Source organism: Anopheles maculipalpis, chromosome 3RL (genome assembly GCF_943734695.1).
Source record: "Anopheles maculipalpis chromosome 3RL, idAnoMacuDA_375_x, whole genome shotgun sequence".
Classification (NCBI taxonomy): Eukaryota; Metazoa; Arthropoda; class Insecta; order Diptera; family Culicidae; genus Anopheles; species Anopheles maculipalpis.
The window spans coordinates 19,838,386-19,859,695 of record NC_064872.1 but is presented as its reverse complement, the minus strand read 5'-3'; the positions used below and the strand labels follow the sequence as shown (position 1 = coordinate 19,859,695).

The 21,310-nt window shown below is 41.6% G+C and overlaps 2 protein-coding genes across 2 annotated transcripts in view; one reads left to right on the top strand and one right to left on the bottom strand.

Moving 5' to 3' along the window:
* Positions 1 to 21,310, bottom strand: part of LOC126564886 (geranylgeranyl transferase type-1 subunit beta) — a 322,137-nt gene that overhangs the window by 247,810 nt on the left and 53,017 nt on the right. The gene's annotated exons all lie outside the window — the stretch shown is intronic.
* On the top strand, positions 1,874 to 21,001 carry LOC126565834 (uncharacterized; the record flags this gene model as incomplete). Its single annotated transcript, XM_050223044.1, has 8 exons — positions 1,874 to 2,090; positions 3,365 to 4,768; positions 13,034 to 13,148; positions 15,292 to 15,458; positions 15,529 to 15,648; positions 19,509 to 19,700; positions 19,785 to 19,920; positions 20,943 to 21,001. Coding segments are annotated over 8 exons (2,403 nt in total), but the record flags the coding sequence as incomplete, so codon positions are not given.

Below are 21,310 nucleotides of genomic sequence, written 5' to 3'. Positions count from 1 at the left end.
AGTCTACATATCGTTTCACCCACCATGTATACGGTCGTATGCAAAGATACAGACAAAAGAAACTGTTTCTGACAGCTTCACATTTATTACCACGTACCATCGGCTCCATCGGCTTTTGCTTCTTCCATAGCTTTCCAAGCATTTTCCAAAAAACAAGGTGCCACAGGTCGGATGCTGTGCACAATCAGCGTTTCGAAAGCACATTCTCCAAACACCTTCCTCAAACCGCCTCGCGTGTGTATGTGTGTTGATGTTATGTGAGCAGTGTTTTTGTCTTTTGCTTTCCTGCAGAGTTAGTTAAAACTTTGCTGCCCACTGTGTTTCGAGATAGTTGACTTGCGTTTCGTTTTCCCTCCTCAATTTTCCACCGAAGCCCAACGAGATGTAAACGAGGCACCGGTAGGCATGTGGTAACCAAAAGGGGGTTGAAGATATGAATTCTCCGTACCGATTTGTGTGTGTGTGTGTGTGTCTGTATCGGATGCCCTTTTGCCTGACTTGTCGAACTCCTCGGTTACAATTCACCGGAAAACCGTAACAGAAAGCGGGCCCGGAAAGATGGCGGAGTATGGAGAAGGGTAGTCATCAGGTGCGATAAAAGTTTTTGTTTGGAGATGAAGGCTACGAAACGAAGAATGCTTTTGTCGGCAGACGAAATGGTTTGCCGGTCGTGCAGAGAACGCTTTCTGGTGACTTGGTGGAAAATATCCTTTCAGCACCAACCAGGCGACGACTGTATGTGATAAACGGGAGGTAGTGTGGGTTTGGAATTTCTTCAAATGGTGCGACGTGTGGCCTGGTGTTACGGCCTTGTATTGTTGGTTACATAATTTGCTAACTTCATCCACCTTTGCGGGACGGGCTATGGGTTCTGGACGAAGCGAAGTGATGGCACCCTGTTGCAAACAACGCAGCAAATGGGACGCAGGGTGGGTGCGTACAATTGAATAACTGTTCTACTGAGAATCATATTACTTTTTGGAATTTTAAAGAGCAATTGTTTTGTTCGTGCAGCAGTTTTTAAGAATGCGACGTAAAATTATACAGATGCTTGGCTAGGGTTTCATTGTGGACTTCATTTTGTCTTTAAAACATAAACCACGCCAAGTAGAACTGTAAACCAGCAATACCAGGCAGCAAACTTTTCTCCATCAAACCACTTGCTTCTGAAGGGTAATTAGTGGAATCCAATTAATATATGCGCTTTCGTGAGGTTGCGAAATTTATAAAGCTGAATCAAGAATGTATGTTGGGCGTGTTTTATATTTTCGTAATGCTGTTTCATTAAAGTGGCAATGTTAGAATTGTCGAAGAGAGTAATAATAATGAAACACAAAAATTGGTCTAGCTTCATCTCATGTTTCGTGCCATGGCCTCATTTTTCATTAACGTCACCACGCGCGCTACAATCGTTACTTTGGCTAGCAATATTTCCCCCATAATTGCACTAATTGATCAATCGTTTTCATGTTTCGTGTTTTTTTTTATTTTATTTTATTTTCGTTCTTCCATTTGAAGAAACCCCTGTGTGCTGTGTACAGCTCAAACTGAATTTATTATTTCCCAGAATGAGTAAAGGTTCCGTTTTCCTGCTGACGGTGTGTGAATTTGAGTCGAATCGAATATGAGTTTTCCATATTTAATATTTTCATTCACTGATTATTTTATCAAATGTTTAGAAAATATTTATTTTGTCTTACGTGCGTACAATTATCTTAAGCTTGTGATCCTTTGTATTTCTACCATTAACAAAATGGCTGCTACCGATCGTACCCCGTGGTTTGCTGTGTCACGGTTGGAACAAAAATACAAACCTCTTCCCCACCTACAAAAACAAAACCGCAAAAACACGGGAATGAAACAAACAAAAAAAAAAGGTGCACACAAGCGGGATCTGAACAATCTGTACCAAGTGATCTATTACGGTGACTCGCAGGTCGAGGTCGGCAAACCGTTTTCGATCTCGTGCATCATCAGCATCGCCAATCCGGTCGAGTGGCACAAGGACGGTGAACCGATCCGGAAGCACAGCAACATTCGCCACGGCAAGGATGAGCACAGTTACATCGAAAGTGAGATGGGCATCGCAGGTAATGGTTGGAGACCTCACATATACACTCACAACCACAATATACATGTATCATCACACCATAATACGGCTCATCGCGAACCGGATTCGCTAGTAGTGCTATGGCTAACATTTTGAGCCGAAAAAATGAAAAAAAACCGTAGGATTTAGCACAAAATAGGTTAGAAAGGGCAAGGTCACCGGTACGGTAATTTTTGTACATCGCTTGTAAATCATCATCCCACCTTCTGTGCATTTGTGCACATCCATTCTACCGAGGAAATTTCGATTGGAGGAATATATTTTCAAAATTTGTAATTTTTGTGAGGAAATTAATTAGAGAAAAAATGAAACAACTGCCACAAGGAAACTACAAACGACTAATAGAACATATCCGTTATCTCCTCGGGTGTCAACGGAACGTGTGTGTGATGGATATCGACAGTAAAAAAGCGTGAACGTTGAAAAAAAAAAACCTTTCGCCATTCCTTCCCGCGAACTCGAATCCGATCGGAAGGTTTTTTTTTTGCCAGCCGAAAGCCACTGACCGTCCATGTCTAGCTGTCAAAGCGATGGAAAACAACACAACAACAGCAACAAAATGAACGAATTTGTTGATGAGCACGTCGTAACTGACCAGGCGTCTCCATTCACACGTTCCGGAGGCAACGGCAGACACGCGCCGGGCGGTCACGGGGTACTGTTCCGGTTGTAGGGGAAAAATTTGTACACTGTTGCCACGTGGCAGTAGTTTATTTTTCGAGCTAAAATTTGAGTATCTTTGACGTGAAGCATAAAGACAGCCAACAACGGCACTTAGCGCAGGATGATACACGCGTTACACTATTTCGGGGTGAGATGATAGACACACGTGGAGTATAATATGTAAAAAAAAACACACAGGAAACGTAGATAGCATGCTAGTACATAATGGTTTATTTTTGTTTTGTCTATATCTCTCTGAAGGAGCGTTATAAATAGCCATAGGGAAATCATCTCTACAGTAGAAATTATACATTTAATTTGTTAGATGACTAGAAAAATAGTGTAGAATATATTCGTATAAATACGATCTAAACTCATCATGCTGCTTCGTCTAGCACAAAATATATACTAGGATTAGGGATAAAATCACGCGCTAGTGTATCGCCCATTGAATCGAGCTAGTGGCGCCATTTCATACCGTAGCACTGCCCGTATAAAACAAAACAAAAATCGACATCCGGATCGAATAAATTTGATCGAGCATTTCTCTCTTACATATCATCTCATCGTATCTAATGCCAACCGTGGTAGGAAATCGAGACAAAATTGAAGCATCGATCAGCGTACAACGAGCACTGCCAAAGCATCAGGGCAAGTACCAGTGTAACGCACTCTACAAAAACTACCACCAACTGTACGTCTACCGGAATGGCACGCTACTCAGCCATTCCGGTGCTCCTGTCCCAGGCTCATCAAGCTCAGGATCGTCCCGCAATGTCGAAAAGCATCACGATGAGATGCAGCTAATGCTGAGCACGGTTAAGTCCACACTGGTTGCACCACTGTCCGTGGAACATCACCACTTTACAACGGCCGTCGCTTTGGCACCTGGACCAGCAGTAGTGGACGAAGAGTTCCCCGGGGGGCCCTTGGAACGCGAACACGAACGAGACCGAGAATCGCCAAAATCTCCCGGCCATAGTTCGCACCATCATCGGCAGCAAACGGGTCCGGGACATCGACACCATACCGGAAGCTCGGGAGAGAAGAAACTAGCATCCCAGCAACAACAACAGCACGTCGCATCATCAGACAAAGATGACACGAAACGTTTCATTAGTCAAAAGACTACGGCAGAGCAGGAAAGCTCACTGTTACCGGAGGAGGTGCTTGAACAAACGGTGGAAGATTTGGAAGATTATTCTCCCCCGATGCATCCCGATAAGTCATCTCCAGTTGGACGAGGTTCCTCGTCGCCGGGCAAGCAGCCGAAGCATTCCACCACGGGCAGAGCTCAACCTCCACCACCACTGATGGAAACGCGCGAAGATGAAGATGGCGAAGATGTGCGAGAGGACACCGAAGCGCAGGACATGATTAATCTCGAGACGGTGGTTGGTGCGGAAAACATTGAGGACCTCGTTGAACCGGATACCGAAATCGTTATCGAAAGCAAGGCTATCTCACTGGAGGACGATAACATCGATCGGTTGATCCAGAACAAAAGCGACATCAACGGTATCATTCTGGTGGACAGCTTGGAAGAGGTGCCGTCGCGCAAAGCATCCAGCGAGGATAATACCGCCCTGGTGCCGCCACTACATCCAACAGTCATCGAATCTGTAATGAGAGTTGGTAATATCTCCAACAGTCATCAAGGTTTCCCGGTGGCCACTATCGACAGCACCATTGCATCGATGGCTGGTTCGACTGCAGTCACAAAAGGGGGGCTTATTATTCTCACCACAACCACCACATCCTCTACTATTGCACCGCCTCCGGGAGTGGTTGGTGGTGGGGGTGAGCAGGACGGTACAGTTCACCGTGGTCATCATCATCATCATCATGAACATCACACTACTACCACCACAACAGCAAAAGTGACAACTACTCCACCGGTACCAACCACTACTACTACGACTGCTAGCATCCCCACTACTACCACAACAGCGGCGGCAACGGCATCGGCTACACTCACTACCACTGCGGCGGCCGGTGAGGATACAAGAATTTATCTCCCAAATAACTTTGGTTTTTACTTTGGGGTTCGACAAAGGAACCATTTTGTTTTGGGCTATTGTTTTATGTTTCTACAAAACAGCAATTGGAAACAGATTGAAAAATTTCTTCCACTAAAATGGTTCTCGTTAATGAAAGTAATAGCAAGAGTTTTTTTTTTTTTTGTTAATTTGTTGTTGTTTTCGGTACGTTAGCTATAATAGTGCGTGCTAGAGGAAGGAACAATGCCAACAAGTTCTTTTACTTTTTCCTGCGCTGTGTAATTGCCTCCTTGCCTTTTAATTTATTTTTACATTTCTTTCGTCTGTTCCACATTTTGTCTATTCCGATAGCGGGAAAGTGGTAGAAAATGAAGGGGACGGCACGAAAGAAAGGAAGGATAGATACACAGTTTTGATGGAGAAATTCGTGATACCCTTAGCAAAAATTTGCTTGTGCCAAAATTTGCTCGTTACTGTTCATTCGATCGGACTTTTAGCAAGCGATGTTTAGTTAAGCAATAAAAAAAATGTTATTGATTTATTTGACATGCTAGTTACCTTTCCATCCCTTCGAACACACACACACACACTGCATGTGTATTGGTGGTGTCAAAGCATCCAACATTCCAGAGTTCATACTTTTTTATTTATTTTATTTTTTATTTGTTAAGTTGATTAAAATCAACTGTTTGAAATACTTCTCAATAGCTTTAGCTCTCCCGACCCGTGTGCGTTTAATGGTGATGATGATGTTCCTGGCAAGAAGCCTTCTTCCCGTTTTCCTAAGTTTTTGTTTCGCTTGGAATGATGTTTGAAGGCATTTTGTTGGGTCCTTTGTTGTTTGTTATGTTCATCAAATAGCAGTATTCGTTCCCTACCCTCGAAAACCTCCCTTTTCTAACCGTTGAAGGGCTACTCACTCACACAATCACTTCCACAGACGGGATGATTCATATTCATTCAATGGTTCATTCTTAATGTGGCTTAAAGATATGAACCCCTCCTTTGCTGTGTGGTAGTGTACATAACGAGCTGGAAACGAGGTTAATTTGTATTCATTGCAAGCAAAGCCTAATTTGTATTTTTACTTTTTGTCTTTCTGTTCTACAAATAGACTTTTTCACCGTTTCCTTTTTTTGTTATTGCTGCGCTCCGAATCATTTCATTAAAATCTTTCAAATGCGGCTGAAAAGAAATGCACAAATCTCTCTTTTCAAACGACTGAATCCTCGAATCACGGCGCTCTAAAAGTGTGATCTTTATTCGGCGTAATTTGTTTTAATTACGGTTCTGTTATTTACTTTCGGTTTACGTTTCTTTTGCACAATGAAATGTGAAAGTTGTCATTTTTTTTATTCGTTTTCCTACTCTGCATAATCGTCTTGTTTGTTTAAGCTTTTCATATTGTTTTCGTTTAAATTAATATGATTAATGTTAGTTCTGCAGGTTTATGAAAACTGTTTATATGTTTATCATAATTTCTTTAATATTTATTTGATGTTTTTATATTTATTTACTTATTTTATTCTGCTAGAACGGCTTTCAAATCTTCCAAACGCTGAGGCTAAATTACTCCCAAAACTTTATTTTTCCTTTTATAGTTTTCATTGTTTAAAAATACCAGTTTGAATTGTCTTTGATGTTTAATGTTTCCCAATTAATCATAAAGTTTCGTTTTTGCTGCATTGAAATTTAAATAATTAATGTATTTTAAGAATTTATAAGAATCCTTTTAGCATTTCCTTTTTAATTTCCCTACGGTAATATGAAATGATTTCCTTTAAACAATTCAGATAATTCTTGTACTCCAAGCTAAGTTGCTGCTTCCGTATTTCGCACAACAAACCCTGCTAAATGTGTGAACCGATTCAAATTGTATTCAGGCTAGTTTATAACGTATGCGTTTAGTTTGTTTATTTAGAATTAACTGACAGCAAATAAACTTGTATTTACTTTTTTCTCATGTTTGTTTAATTTTTGGTTGAGAAAATAGAAGGAAAAAAACATCAATATTTATATTTCCCTTTTATTTTATTTATTTTAATCTCTTTTGTTTTGATCCCACAAAACTCCCTTGCTCGTGGATGCGTTTGCCCGTAACGCTTCTTTACGCTAATCTTTAATTTAGTTAATATTTTATAACGCAATTTTGCCCATAGCCCGGGTGTTCGCAAAACAGCCAAACAGTCTCTCGATGCGCGGCAAGTCTAAGGACACCGAACGAAAGTCTACCAGCCACACGGCTTTCAGGCTCAGCAGCGCACACACACATTCATCAGGTTCCGGAAAATGACAATTTTCCGGCCCGTGAATCAATTTGTGTGTTCATTAGCATACAGCACTATACGGAAAGATACACACCCGTGTCCCGTGCTTTGCACGTGTGAGGCCGGTGGAGTTTTCCTTGAGGCCAGGATACACAACACCCACCACAAGTCCTGATTGCAACGCAAAGCTATACGTGCTTTGCGCGCGTTCGCTTATTTGTTGTCACGGTGCTCTGAGTGTGGCTACATCCCCTCACTGCTGCTGCTGGGTATTTCCTATGTCCTGACTTAAATTCAACTCCGCTTTTCACAAAATCGGGCTTGGGGGAGTATAACGCGCGCGCCTGGGAAAAGTGTCAGCACACGAAACACACACGCATTCATCCTGCGGCTCTGTACCACCTGTGTGTCTTTACCTCGCGCGCCCCTATATACCTGTTGAACATCGAACGCCTGCAAAATCAATGCACTTGCCTTCCTTTTTTTCGCGAAAGCTGCGTTGTTGTGCTTCGGTCGGTCGCACGGGCCGCGTGAAACATTAGCATAATTAGGTCAGCACACGCGCGCACTCCCTGGAACACGCTACACAAGCACGGCACGGTCGCAAACGTATGGCTAGGGGTGTGTTGATGGGTGTTTCGCCTACCTACGGAGGTTGAAGTGAGCCACCAAGAACTTTCTGCCAAGAGGTTCATAATTATTGGAGAACTCGAGAACCTTCGAGCCTGAGCACTCCATTTTTAGTCACAACACGCGTCTTCCGGTCGTTGCAAAAATGAACCCCAGGCTCAAAGCGACGACAGTATGAAGGGCGAATGCACGCACTTTAAAGGTGCCTTTTAAACTAACCGTTTAAGAAAAGCAGGGAAACACTCCTAGCGTGTCGTTTGGTCACAACTTGCGCTCGCTCGCTCGTTTTAACTGGTGGTGCGATATGCTCGTCTAAAATGCTCACATTAGGTCCTTTCCGGCGAATTAATTAAGCCTTAGCAGTCCAGCGGTGTTGCGCTTTCGGACGCCCATCACACCAACATGGCACAACAGGGCGTGCCAAAGTGATCGATGAAGTGGAAAAGCGTGATCGTTTATGAATATGCACTACTGTTGAAAATGATTTTCTGTTTTATAATGTGTTCTTTTAAGCAACGAACACATCGGTAACGGGTTTCACCGTTCTGTGGTGTGATTTTTAACGCTACAATGTCTCGCACTGAAACAGTCTCATAGAAATATTATTCCGAATGTGCGAAAAACAACCTCCGAATGAGTCGAGGTTAGACAGAATAGCAACCAAAAAATGAAATATTTAGCTTCGACACCGTTTGACGCGTTGTGTTTTACTGCTTGGACCTTCTCTCCGAAAAAAAACTTTGAAATTAAAGAATTTGCACGTTGTGAAGGTCAGCTAGAACCTCCCCATCTACCCCTTTACGGCTAGATGTGGGTGTTACAAAAGGCAGCACTAGTTAGAAAACAAAACTCCCCAGCGCTGTTCGAATAATGTGCATCATGCGGAACATAAACGGCTGCGGTATGCCGATCTTCACCCACGCGAACTCCTCACAAACAAACACACAGAAACGTATACGTAACCTTACCGATAAATAGCATCGAGTTGGACGAAACAAATTTTTCACTTTTACATCGCGTACCGAACCGCAACATCTGGCAGAATTCGGGAAGGTCAGCAGCACTATGCGTGCCTGTTTTGTACCGTAAGTCAGGCGTAGGACGAACAGTGGTACTGTTTGGTTTTACTTTGATGTTTGAAACTGAAGAAGAAATAAGGAGGCAGCGGAATTGTAGGTAGGAGGGCCATGAGTGGGCAAGAAACACGATCTTTTTGCCTCCTATGATCTTCTATTGCTGCTTGGGATTGGTCAAAAAGATTTCTTTAGGAGAATACCTTCAAGGTTCTTCTTTTTGGCTCAACGGTCTGCTTGGTCTTGTGGGTCATCGAATGCTTTGCGAGACTTATTGATACAATGTAGTTGGATAATCAGTTCTTACAACGGGGAAAGGTTGTTGGTATCGAATCGAAGACGTCAATATCTAAGAAAAACTAGAGAGAGGGAAAAAATGCTATATAATAACTACAAAAATGCTTCGAAATTCCTTAACTTTTCTCTTCTTTTGCCGTTAAAACCCGAAACAATATTCTTCTTCTTGGCTTAACGACCTGTTTTGGCCATTAAATGGATTAGGAAACTTATTGATCATGACATAGCCAGTCCTCACTACGCGGTAACGGCCTGCATTGGATTTGAACCCCGGTCCTGCCGTTTGAAGACCAGCACTGCTGTCGCCTTCACCAACGAGCCGTCCCTAGTAAGACATAGATTACTACATTTAAAAGAGCTGCTTTGTCACAATGTTGGCATGAATTTAGGCTCGTTCATAACCTTGCCATGAAGATCAAAACTGATAAACAACAATAAATCGGTTAGTTTAGTATTAATACTACTGTATTGCATAAGTTAAGGCGACAGACGTATTAGAGTTTACAATTTATACTACGAAATAAACATGATGGCTTCAGGCTGTTTTTGTTTTGTTTGTGTTGTATCTGAAATGTTGCTAGTTTTTTGCACAAAACTTAAAGCCTTAACCAGATACCGTTTAGATTTTTAACCGAGCAAAAGATACCGAGCCGATGCTTAAATATTTTATAACAACCGGCTAAAAAAGTGGCTTAAATTTGGAATAGGGCTCGGTGGCAGAAGCAATGGCGGTGCTGTGTGAAATACGATCGAATATTACAGGTGGACTAACAATTCAACCTGCGATGAAGAACGCCACCTCACGAGAATATAGTGTCAGCGAAAAAGAAGAAGATGGTTAAACAATTAAGTGTACTAACGGCCATTAAAGGCCCCAAGAGCCTAACTGATGCGCTGCCAACACTCTAAACCCTACTGACTAGTTTGGAAATAAAAATCACGTTGAATATAGAATACATTAAGGCCCTTTAATTGCAAAAAAATCTAGGCATTTGACATCGAAACTTATTTTACGTGGAGCGTTAAAATGTCGTTTTTAATTGATCTTGTTATCAATCTTTTTGTTTGATCGCTTTTAACAACCGCTGCTCGTAAAGGGTGTGCAATTAAAAGCACACCCTTGAACGACACCAAACGATGCCGATACAACGCATCGCGCTACACCAATAGGGGCACACAGGGGAAACGCAACAGTATCATCACAGCGTAACCGATATCCGCTTTTAATTGTTTGATTTGTAAAGTTACACTCACCCCTTCTAATCGATGGGACAACGGGGGAATGGGAGAGATGGAGGAGGGGGGGGGGGGTGGGAGGAGGAGGGAAACACACACACCCACGTCCAGCGGTGAAACATTGCTGAAATGTCCTCGAGATACAGTGTAAACTTGTCACCTTTGCCAAACGTCCAGCCGTACCGTGGACTGCACTATCGGAAACGAGCAGCGCGTTGTCCGATGATAGAATGCAAATATTTACCATTTTTGCCTCTATTCCGGATACGTTGTGTTTGTGTATTCTCCCCAGATAGAAGGTGAGGTTGTTACTACCTCGTTTCTATGTAATAGTACTAGGGAATTTAACAAACTGCATTTTTTTTTTGTCGTTTTTATTGGACGTTTATTGCATGTCCATTTTCTCGTTCTCATGTATTCTTTTTAACTTTGGAGCCTTAAATTGTGTGGTTGGGTTTCAATTTCCTTACAAACGCAATGTATCGCGCCAAATTGGCCAATATTAAATAATGTACCTCATCGCAAGGTAATCCCGTTTGGTACCCGAGAGGCTCACACATCTACGCCGTTTGGTTGTTAACTCCAAAAAAAAAAAAAAAAAATCGGCAAAGGGAAATGTGCGTTATGAGATTATAAAAGTTGCTCCCTGCACCATAAAAATCTCACCTTTTGGTTTCGTTTTTGCTGCGAAGGAAGGTGTACAGACTAATGCTGGGAGCGGAGGCCCTTGCAATAGCCGGAACGTACACAGCGCCACTAACATCAGGTTTAACCTGTGCAGTATCTTCCCAAATGGTGCTTTGCCAGCACACACACAGTTCGCAGTGATCCCTCGGTTTTTTAGTGCCGATGAAAATCAAGCCAAAATTCAGTAGCATCCCTCGCTCACGCCCCTTTCTCCATCCCTTGCTAGCGAGTGTAAACAACGGCAAATTAAATATTTATTAATTTTATAAATATCAGACACACAGCCCCACAGTGAGGAGGCAGCACACACTCGTTTCATCTCACACAACCGGCGCACCATCCGGGCGTTTCAGATTACCCCAGTGTTTTGGGTTGCGTGGTGGTGCGTGGAGTCAGGGAGAAGGGATTGAATAGATAGAACGCGTTCGGCATCTTTCGACGCGCGGCGCATGAAATTAAAAGCCAGATGACTGCGGTTTTCATTAAATAATCATGGCATTTCTGGTTTTTCACCAGCCACCTCACCCAACGGATCGGGTTTTGTCCACCATCCAGAGCAGTAGTAGTAGGTAGGTAGGTTGATGGACCGGAAGATGCTAGCTCTGTGGTTGTTGTGTGGAACAACAACCCGTGTATAGCTGTGCTGCGTGGTATGCCTCTTGTGTCCCACCTTTCTCTATCTCACTGTGAAGATCTCGGGCGTTAGAGGAGATGTTTATAGTGGATGTTAGCAGTGTACTAAACTAACGTTATGGGAAGGGAAGGAGAGCGTGTGTGTGATTTTTTTTACTGTCCACTGAGAGCTCTACACCAGTTGGAATGATGCCCGCCAGTTGGTAGTTCGCCTAGTGAGGAGGGAGGACAGGTTAACTCATCCAAGAACGGTCGGGATCGAGTCATATAACGAAGATGGAATGGAACAGGTGCGCGCTTCGTTTGCTTTACCATCTCCAAATATATCCCTTCACACTCTTCCTCCCACTCCACCCTTCTTACACCATTCAATCAAACTGGGGAGTTGGTTCCAACATCCAAGAAGTAGACGCACGGCCGAGAGAAAACCTTTTACACTCATCCCTCGCTTGCTGGGGGTCCGCGATGGTTTTTGGCATGCGACACCGGCTGCGTTTTCTTCCATTATAGACCCCCCTTTCCAAGCTACAAGCCTTCCCCCTTAATCCTATCCCTTGTCATCCCAAACGTCGGTTGCGTACAAAATTGTGACGACTCAATTCGGTGTGCAAGAATCTCTTCTGGCCCTGTACCGATATTATTATCTTGCCGTTCTTGGTTGATCTCTTTAAAGTATGGGAAAGGAAGGTAAATGAGGCGGAAAATCTCCCCACAAAGGGGAGATTTGGAGTAGTATCGTGTTATGTATGTGTGTGTGTATCTAGATAGCTAGAGTTAGAATGTTTGCTCGCTCGATTTAATCAGTTGAAGTTTAATGATAATCAATAAATTATTTTTGCAAGCGTCCCTTATATACTTTAGCTTTAAGTGTCGTGCCTCGTTAGAGGCTATCGAATACAATTAGTTTATCCTGGAATTTACAAATTGTTATTCGATGTTTGCTAAGGTTTTTCTTTTTCCTATTTTCTTTTCTTCTATGATGTATCGACATTTATACCAGCAGCTTTGCTTTCGTTTTATATTTCTATTATCATTTTTTATTTTCAAAACTTGTCTTTTTTTCTTATCTTTTCATCACACTTCTTTACCAATAGTTCTCGATCGCAGTTTTGCTACCTGAACTCGTTTCTTCTCTTGTTGCGCTTCTACTTTTCCTGCTTCCTTTTTGAACTTCCATTTTTTCCCTTCTTTTTTCATTCACTTTAACAACTTTTCTCTACTTATCGCGTTACTTACCCTTGTGTAGCACCCCACAAGTCTTACTTTACTCTGTGATACGCTTTCCTTTCCTTCGTGCGCTCGCGAGCGGCACGGCGAAACCTTTAACTGCTTGTCCGTTTATCAAACTAGCGCAACTCGTTATTGATTATGCAATGGCTAATAACTTTCATTTTATCCTTCCGTCCCGTTTTCTCTTCTCCTTTCTCTCTTTTACAGATGTTCTGCTGCCTAACTACGACCAACCTAGCACTAGTTCAAAAATATTCGATATAGGAAAATCATTAACGCTCGGTTGTAACATTACACAGGAAGGAAATTTTGATTTAAGTTGGTAAGTTTTCTATCCACTTTTTTACTACGTTCTTGTGTATGTGTATGTGTGTGAGAGTAGAACAATTCATTTACATTTTTCAAGTGTCGTTTTTTTAAATCCATTAAACTGATCAAAATCTCCGTTCATGGTTCCGTTCACGAAAGGAAATCCTCTTCTTGTCGAGCGCAAAGCGAAGGATATTTTATTCTCCCTTTTAGCTGCGGTACAGTTTTCCAGCGAATTTTCCATCATTTGTTTTTTTATAGCTCGATGCCGAAAGTGCTGGTTTTATTATCGATCGGTGTAAAAATAATCAAACTGTTTTTATGTGTGTTTTTTTTCACTTTCTTTTCTTTCACCTTTACCATTGCGAGACGATTAATTCACAATGTTGACGAATCATTTATGAAACAATAATCCTTTTACCGTGAACTCTCTGATAGGAAGGAGTTTATTTTTGAAAACTACTTATCCTACCCTGCTATTTTGACACTGTCATAATCCCGTGTGTTATAGCTGGGTAGTCCCTTCGTTTTGGATGCCATCGGGATTTTCCTGTTGTTAAAGAGAGTAGAAACCTTTACCATTAATATTTATCACAAGCCATCCTTGCGTGTATTTTAAAAAAAGGAGAAAAAAGCTCGAATACCGAGAACAGTCCTCCGTTCTCACTGTCCTTTTTCACTGGTGGATGGTGTGTTACCACCCTCATTTGTCGTTTTTTTTCTGTCTTTCCATTCTGTTCTTCATCCTGTGCCATTCATTTCGTTTTGTCAAATTATCGATTTTCCGAGTTTCGGAAAGGATACACTCTCGGTCGGTTACGATGCTGATGAAAAAAAATGGATGATTCCTTCACAAATCTGCGCCCATGAACAGAAAGACGGTGACCTTGCTTGCGTTTCACGATTGTTGTTGCTATTTGTACAGTAATTTTTGCAGTAGGTACTCAAAATGTCTTAATCTGTTAAGATTTTAAAGTTTGATGAAACTTAATTGTTAACTTGAATTTAATTTCTGGTGTTTAGAATTTACGACTAAGCCATAATAAATTAATTCCTTGTATTTGTAATTACAATTTAGTACCAAGTACTGGGCGCCTCCACCGTAAAGCTCACTGTGAAGTAAATAAATATTTTAAAAAATAAATATTTTAATCCCAAGCTGCGCACTATTCACAACATGTGAACGCTTGTGATGTACACAATGTGCCGTATCATGCATAATATTTTCTGCATAAATTCTGCTTATTTCTCCATCATACAAAGCAACCAAACCTGCTCCAACTGAAAACACCAAAAAACAATACTCTGCAAAATAAACATCTCATTAACACTCCACTGCACAGTACAACAAAGAAAAGAAAAAGCAAATTGCGCTTACGTCAGCAATATGATAGGAAGAAAACCCGAAGTGAAGAAAACGGCATCGAGAGGATGCGAGGAGGAGCATCCGAGAAAACCGTACCGCTTAAAGGATGAATGATTTTTCTTCGCACGAATGGCTTCTGACATTATGTGCTGTGTGTGTGTGTATATATAACATGGACCCAGAGGACTCCCAAAACGGTTGTAAGAACAACTTTTGACCTAAATACTGCCGCTACACACCATCAGGCAGCGTGCTAGAGAAATGGGGAAATACGAGACACACGATGACGCATTATTCTGAGTGTGGCTCGTTTCGCGCTCATTCTCGGGTTATGCTTTTAGGACACGCGTTTCGTTTGCGACGGCTTTCGTGCTTATAATTGTTCGTTTGGACGAATGGCACTCTTATTGTTGTAGAGGGTGGTAAAGCAAAACTCGTTCAATTTATTCCGTAGGGCGGGCACAAAATTGACAAAACTTGCCACTTGTGTTGGGATCTTTCTTTGGTGCTAATTCAGATCCGAAATAAGAACATCAGTACGAAGTACTTCCTTTGCAACTTTCCAAAGGCACCCAGCGCTGACGCACTTGTGTAACTTTTAACGCAATCGAAAGGCGAAAAAAAATGATCAACCAGATAAACAAGGCTGGATTGACGTAAAGAGACCCTCACTTCAAGAATCAGTTGAGCTTTGCGTTTCAAATTCTCCATCGAATTGTGGTGTCTTTATCTCACCATGTCGTTTTTGAGTGGAGTAAGCTAATGCGTACTTGTTTCTTCTCTTTTTTAGGGCAAAAGACGGTAAGAATGTAAGTGAGGTCGAATCGCTTAAAGATCGCTACAAGGTACTGCCGGCGGAGCGAAAGTTCGTCATCAGTCGGGCATTGGAAACCGATGCCGGACAGTACACGTGTAGCGTACCACAATTGGGTGTATCTAAAAATTTTAACGTAGTTGGTGAGTATGTTCTTACATTTGAAATCCATTTGTCCCTTGATTTAATCATTTGCCTTTGTCCTCCTTTCAGCTAATGTTGTTGTTAAATTTGAAAGCACAGAAATAGGCAAAACAAACATAGTGGAAGGAGAACGGTTGACGCTTCACTGTATAGCTTTCGGAACGGATCCTAAAATTACTTGGATAGTTGGTGAGTATAATTGATTTAAGCTCTTAGTATACTAGTCGAAGCAGTACGATAAATGTGAACCCAACCAGGGCTGCATTGGGAATGAAAAGTGTAATCAGCGTTTAACATTGGAGCGCTGGTGTTCACAATGAGTAACAGTCAACCAGCAGCTCGTACCTTATTGGAATGAAAATATTGCTCCGTCTCGCAAGCAACGAGTGGGATGCTCGCATTTAAAAAAAAATATCCAGAGAACCCCGTTCTTTTAGTTTCACCTTGAAAGCCATGATATTGTCGCTATTTTTATGCTGGAGAAAATCGACCAAAAACAAAAGCAGAACTACGAAAGGTGCTTCGGCATTCCCTTTTTCTCTATGCGTCCACGCGAGAACAATATTATGGACGGTGTGTGAGCCAAGCAAGCACACCGTTTTTTTTTTTTTTTTTTTTGCTGAATTTAAACGTATATGCTCTCTGGACTCATTCATTTTGGTTGTCGTTGTTGTGGTAAATGGTACTGAAGAAAGCGTCCTCATCGCGTTCTTTGGCAACAATATCGGTCAGAATATCGGTGCAAAGTGAGAGGCAAGCAAAGGATTTGAGAGTTGGAACAACAGTACGAAAATATCCCGACGGGTCTATTAATAGCTGCGACGAACAATATATATCTGCTGCCCCAGCTCATAAGTATTATCAGCTTAATTTAAAATTTATTTTTAATACCCCATTCGCTCGTTCGTGTGAGTACGGAGTACGGACCCCATTCGCTCGTGTGAGTACGGACGATGTCATTATCGTGTATGTATGTAGAGCTTCATTTTGGTTCTTTTTTAAATTCTTTCTGTGTTCCACATTTGCATAGTCTACATTCGGGCGGTTTCGGGCAGCTGTGACAAAGCATCTGTCTCCTGTCCTTGAATGATTCCGTGTTGTGTTCCTCAAATAAAATGGGATTTTAAGTGCATTAAGTGCTCCGGAGATCGGGACCAAATAACGATCTGTTTCGAAAGGTTTTTTTTTTCGATTAAAAAAACGCCCAGACATGTTTTCGACACATAAAATTTTTAATGTATTGATTTATTTTCGCTCAAAAATAATGATCCCGTACAGCGCTTCCTCGATCATCAAGCGGACAGAATCGATGGCCATTAATCAATTGAGTAAACAAACAACATTTGTTACGACTGTGTTTAGGTCTTGTTCATCGTGTATGTAGGTCTGTCACTCGGAGACTTAAGATGATTGACGTGAGCACCCATATACATACACAATGCCAACCGACAGTTGCTCGCTTTAAACCACAGCAATCAATTGAATGTTATGTTTTTTTATAAACTATTCTGCTTGGGCCTATAGGTCACATTAGATTTGCGTTTGAAGCTTCCCTGTCTTGTCTACTATTTTTTAACACAACTAGGTGGCAAAATTTATCAACCACACAAAATCCTAACCAGAATGCAATGTTGTTTATGCGTTTAAACGTTAATTTTAACTACATCCCAAGTAAACTCCCTGCAACAATACAAAACAGACCAACGACCTAAAAGCATGGATGTAAACAATGCCTACATGTACGTACAAAGCCGTACGTCGCTTTTAAAATAAATATTTATTATAAACCTGTCTCGTGGTTTGTGTAGCCCGTGTTGACACGTTGAATCGTTTCGCAATATCAGCTCAATTGTTTTGCTATGGAATTTCGATTCGCTACTCTATTTATATCTTTTGGGGCATAGTTTCAGGGGCGCAACAATTGTTACAGGAGCAGGAAAAAAATTAGCGTAATGCTAGCGTATATCAATCTTACGCTCCCTCCGGAGCATTCGTTCGTGTGTTGTAACGTCGCGAAGTTGCGCTAAAATGAGTGTCAAGGGAAGGAAGCATTTTTCTTGCGTGATTTAAGACTGCCCCGACAGCACTTCTCCAAGCACGGTAGCACGCAATCTTTTCGGCATAAATTAAATGCTTTTTTAAGTGTGAGAGAGAGAGAGCGCTCTTTTCGATGTTTGGCGTTGAAAAGCAGTGAACTACCAGCGGTAGGGCTTAGAATAATCGCAGCAAGCATATTCTGACCTTCCTGCAGAAGAAGTGTCTGGTCTGGTTTTGTTGGTGTTGTTTTTACGTTAAGATATCTTTTCCTTCATGACGCTTCTTTTAAACCGGTGCGAGTCTGCTGCTGTAAATAGCAGTGCTGCTTATCCTTCACTGCCAGGTGTGTATGTTTTTGGAGTGTTTTGTAAACGCGAAGCAACGATGCTGCTGTGCCTGGTAGTGAGGGAAAACATTACACTAAACCTAAGGCTTCGATGTTGTTCCCATTCCCCAAAATATCAACTCGCCCAGTACAATTGTTTCCGCGAGGGGTAAGAGCAAATCGATCGCCCTATACGCTATTCCATTGCCTTCGGCCAATCGTCTCTGAACACTTTTTTCGTGTCCTTCTACTCAACCGACAAAGACGGCAGTCTCGTTATATTGCTGGAAACACTTCAGTATACTTCTTTGTTGTATCGAACGAGAGCATTTTTCAACCCACGCACCAGTTGACTATACAGCACATACTTTCATACATCATACTCCTCCGATGAAAGGTCAAAACTGAAAATGTTAGTATATTTTTTTTTATCGGACACTTAATGTGGCTATTTCCTACGTTTCCATGAGCATAGTCCAGTGTGCCTAATTTCAACATTAATTTGCAACCACATTTATGTAGTGCAGATTGCCTAAGAAATGGCGCAAATATTTCATACTTGAATTTTTATTTTATTAAGCGAATTTGAAGATTTTTGAATCAGAATTTTCAATTATTATAACTTACAAGAAGTAAGTAGTTATTCGTGGTAAATTTTAAAGCAAAATAATTAATATAATAATGCTAAGATTATCATCCCAATATTTAACATCCCCTGTGTACCCACAGTGTCCATACTCGTACGAGGATATGCGAAAGGCAGTAGGCAGTGAACGAACTTTCCGTTTGTCTCCCTCTCCTTCTCTTTCTTCCACACGCACCTCCACCTTCAACTTCTAACGCCTTCCTACAAGCCTAAAGGCTCTAATGGACTTTTGTTTCTCTTTCCGGTCGCTGTCCCTCGGCCGTCGTGGCCTTGCGTGGCCGTCGTGGCGAACGGCGGCGTCGAAAGCCATCGAGAAGCAGCACAAAAGTGTTGCACTCTCGTCGTAGTGACTCGCGAGTAAATCGCTCGGCCCCTTGGGGCGCTTGCCTAGGGCACACTTCTTCGCTGTCCGTGTCACACTCGGCTCGGCTAGCGCGTGTGATTCCGGCATTACGTGACTAGCAGCTAGACAAGTGTGCAATCTTTCCATTATGCCTCTGCCGGCACGCCAACCCCAATCTCGAATGGTGGGAATGGTGGGGCCGTTTTGAGGTGCGTCTCTTCGCTTGTTGTTGTTGAGGATGAAACATATTACGAACGAAATTCTAGAATCACATTCAACCGTTCAGTTCCGTTCTCTGTTGCCAATCTGAATGAGAAATGGAGTTATGTATATTTAATCTTTTGCTGTTTCAGTGTTACAAAGTTTGATGGTTTTAAGACTAATTGCTAATTAGTTGTTTCCATTTTTATTCAACTATATGCATTTCGAGATACTCTGAAACAATTGTGCGAGATTGCTCTGTAACAATTGTGTTATTTATCTGGGCAAAGTTGCTTGAATGGTGCGAGTTACAGTTGGTCGTATAATTCGATTCCCATACTGCTCAAGTCAAACGGACACTTAGAAACCTAACTGTGACTCCTGTTCTAAATTTTTAACTTATTTCGTGACGTTTTTCTATTCGAAGAAATGCCCTTCACAATAAAAACTAAACCAATTTTCAAATAAATAACATCCTCTTATTATCTCATTGTCAGGCAACACTACTTACAACGCGTCGACAGATCACATCGTGCTGGAGGAGGACGAAAGGGGCATCGAGAACGCGAAGCTTATCATCGAGAGCATAACGCTAGGCGACTATGCCGACTACACCTGCGAGGCACGAAATAATGCCACCGATTTTACGGGCAAACCGGCACAGGTTATGATTACCGTTAGAATTAGAGGTAAGCTAGCGTGTGACACTCCCCAAAAAAACTCCGCCAAAAACGCCGCCCCATACTAATGCGTGTTTCGGTTTGTAATTTTAGGAAAATATGCGGCACTTTACGTTTTCCTGGGTATTATTGTGGAAGTTGTTTTACTGTGTGCGATTATTTTAATATGCGAAAAAAGACGTAACAAGACAGAGATCGAGGAAAGTGATACCGACCAGAGTCCCGACCAGTAAGTACATTCGCTTCTATTTTTTTTTCTTCTATTTTTCCACACGGTTTGCGTTTCTTTTTTAAAGGAGTCCCCATACGCCTGTTTGCAAATTGTGTTTTGGGCTTCGATCAAACGTTTCATTCAGTCATACCGTTCGACACTTAAACCTAGATAGATGAGTGTGGACAGTGTAGATCTGGTTGAAATGATTGGTTGGTCGCTTTTGTTTCGTATTCTGTTTATTTTGTTCCAATTGTGTGTGCTCTCTCCCACTGTATTCGTTGGCTTAGGAAGTCGCTTTAGTCTCTTATTATGTGATAATTTTTACTGTTGAATCATATACGCATTTTGTTGTGTCGTGTAGCTAAATAATGTTCAAATGTGGTAGTATAATCATCGTTTAGTATAAGCACATCACAATCACAGTCCACCACCATATCACCCACACGTCACTCCCTCATGGATGTGGAGATATCCGCATAACAGCATATTCGTACTTAATTAACCGAGAATCCAATCGTGTATTTTAGATACAAAATGCTTTTAGAAATGAAAAACATACACATAGACAAAAAAATGAGGAAAGCTTTAAGGGAAGAGTATATTGTGGTTGAAGGCTTCTGATAATAGGTTATGAAATCTAATCCCATTCGTATAAACCAATTAATCCTGATTGTGTGATAACCACTGACTAATTTCGTTTTCAACCTATAAACGTATGTTTGTTGTGTGTCCTAACGCGATCGATCTGCACAATCGTTTCCCTGGTACAACTAACAAACTAATCAAACCCCAGTGTACGCTATACATATCCCACCTTACTCCCCAAAATGCTATATAAAGCCTCTGCTGCAAACAAAATTTAAAAAAAAGCAAACCGTTTTAATATTTTTCTTTTTTTCGCAATACTTTTGCCGTCTTTTGATGTTGTCCCCTCCCCGTACACTTCCCAAATGTAACGATTTTTGCCTAACCGATGCAATACCTCTTCTTTTTTTCTTCTTTCTTTCTCTCTCTTCTATTTTTTCCGCTTTCCGCAGAAACAAGAACGGCTACCACGGTAATGAATCCGAGCTACGCCAAAGAAAGTAAAAGCCAAGTAAAGTCATGAATGGTAGCCTGCGTGTGTGTGTGTGTGTGGGCGCGCGCGCGTGTACAATTCGCGCATTTGAAGCCTTTTTTTCTTTTTATCGTAAACTTTGTAAAAACTTAAACAAAACGCTCCTCGAAAATCGTCCGGATGGATATTTTGGGTGGTGTTTTTCTGCTTCCTTTTGAACGTCGGTGTACATTAACATTGTTTCTTTCTTTAAAAAAAATCTTATCGCGCGTGATAATTATATAGCAACATAAGTGAAATACGATTAACCTGTGTTCAACATAGGAACACACACACACACACACACGA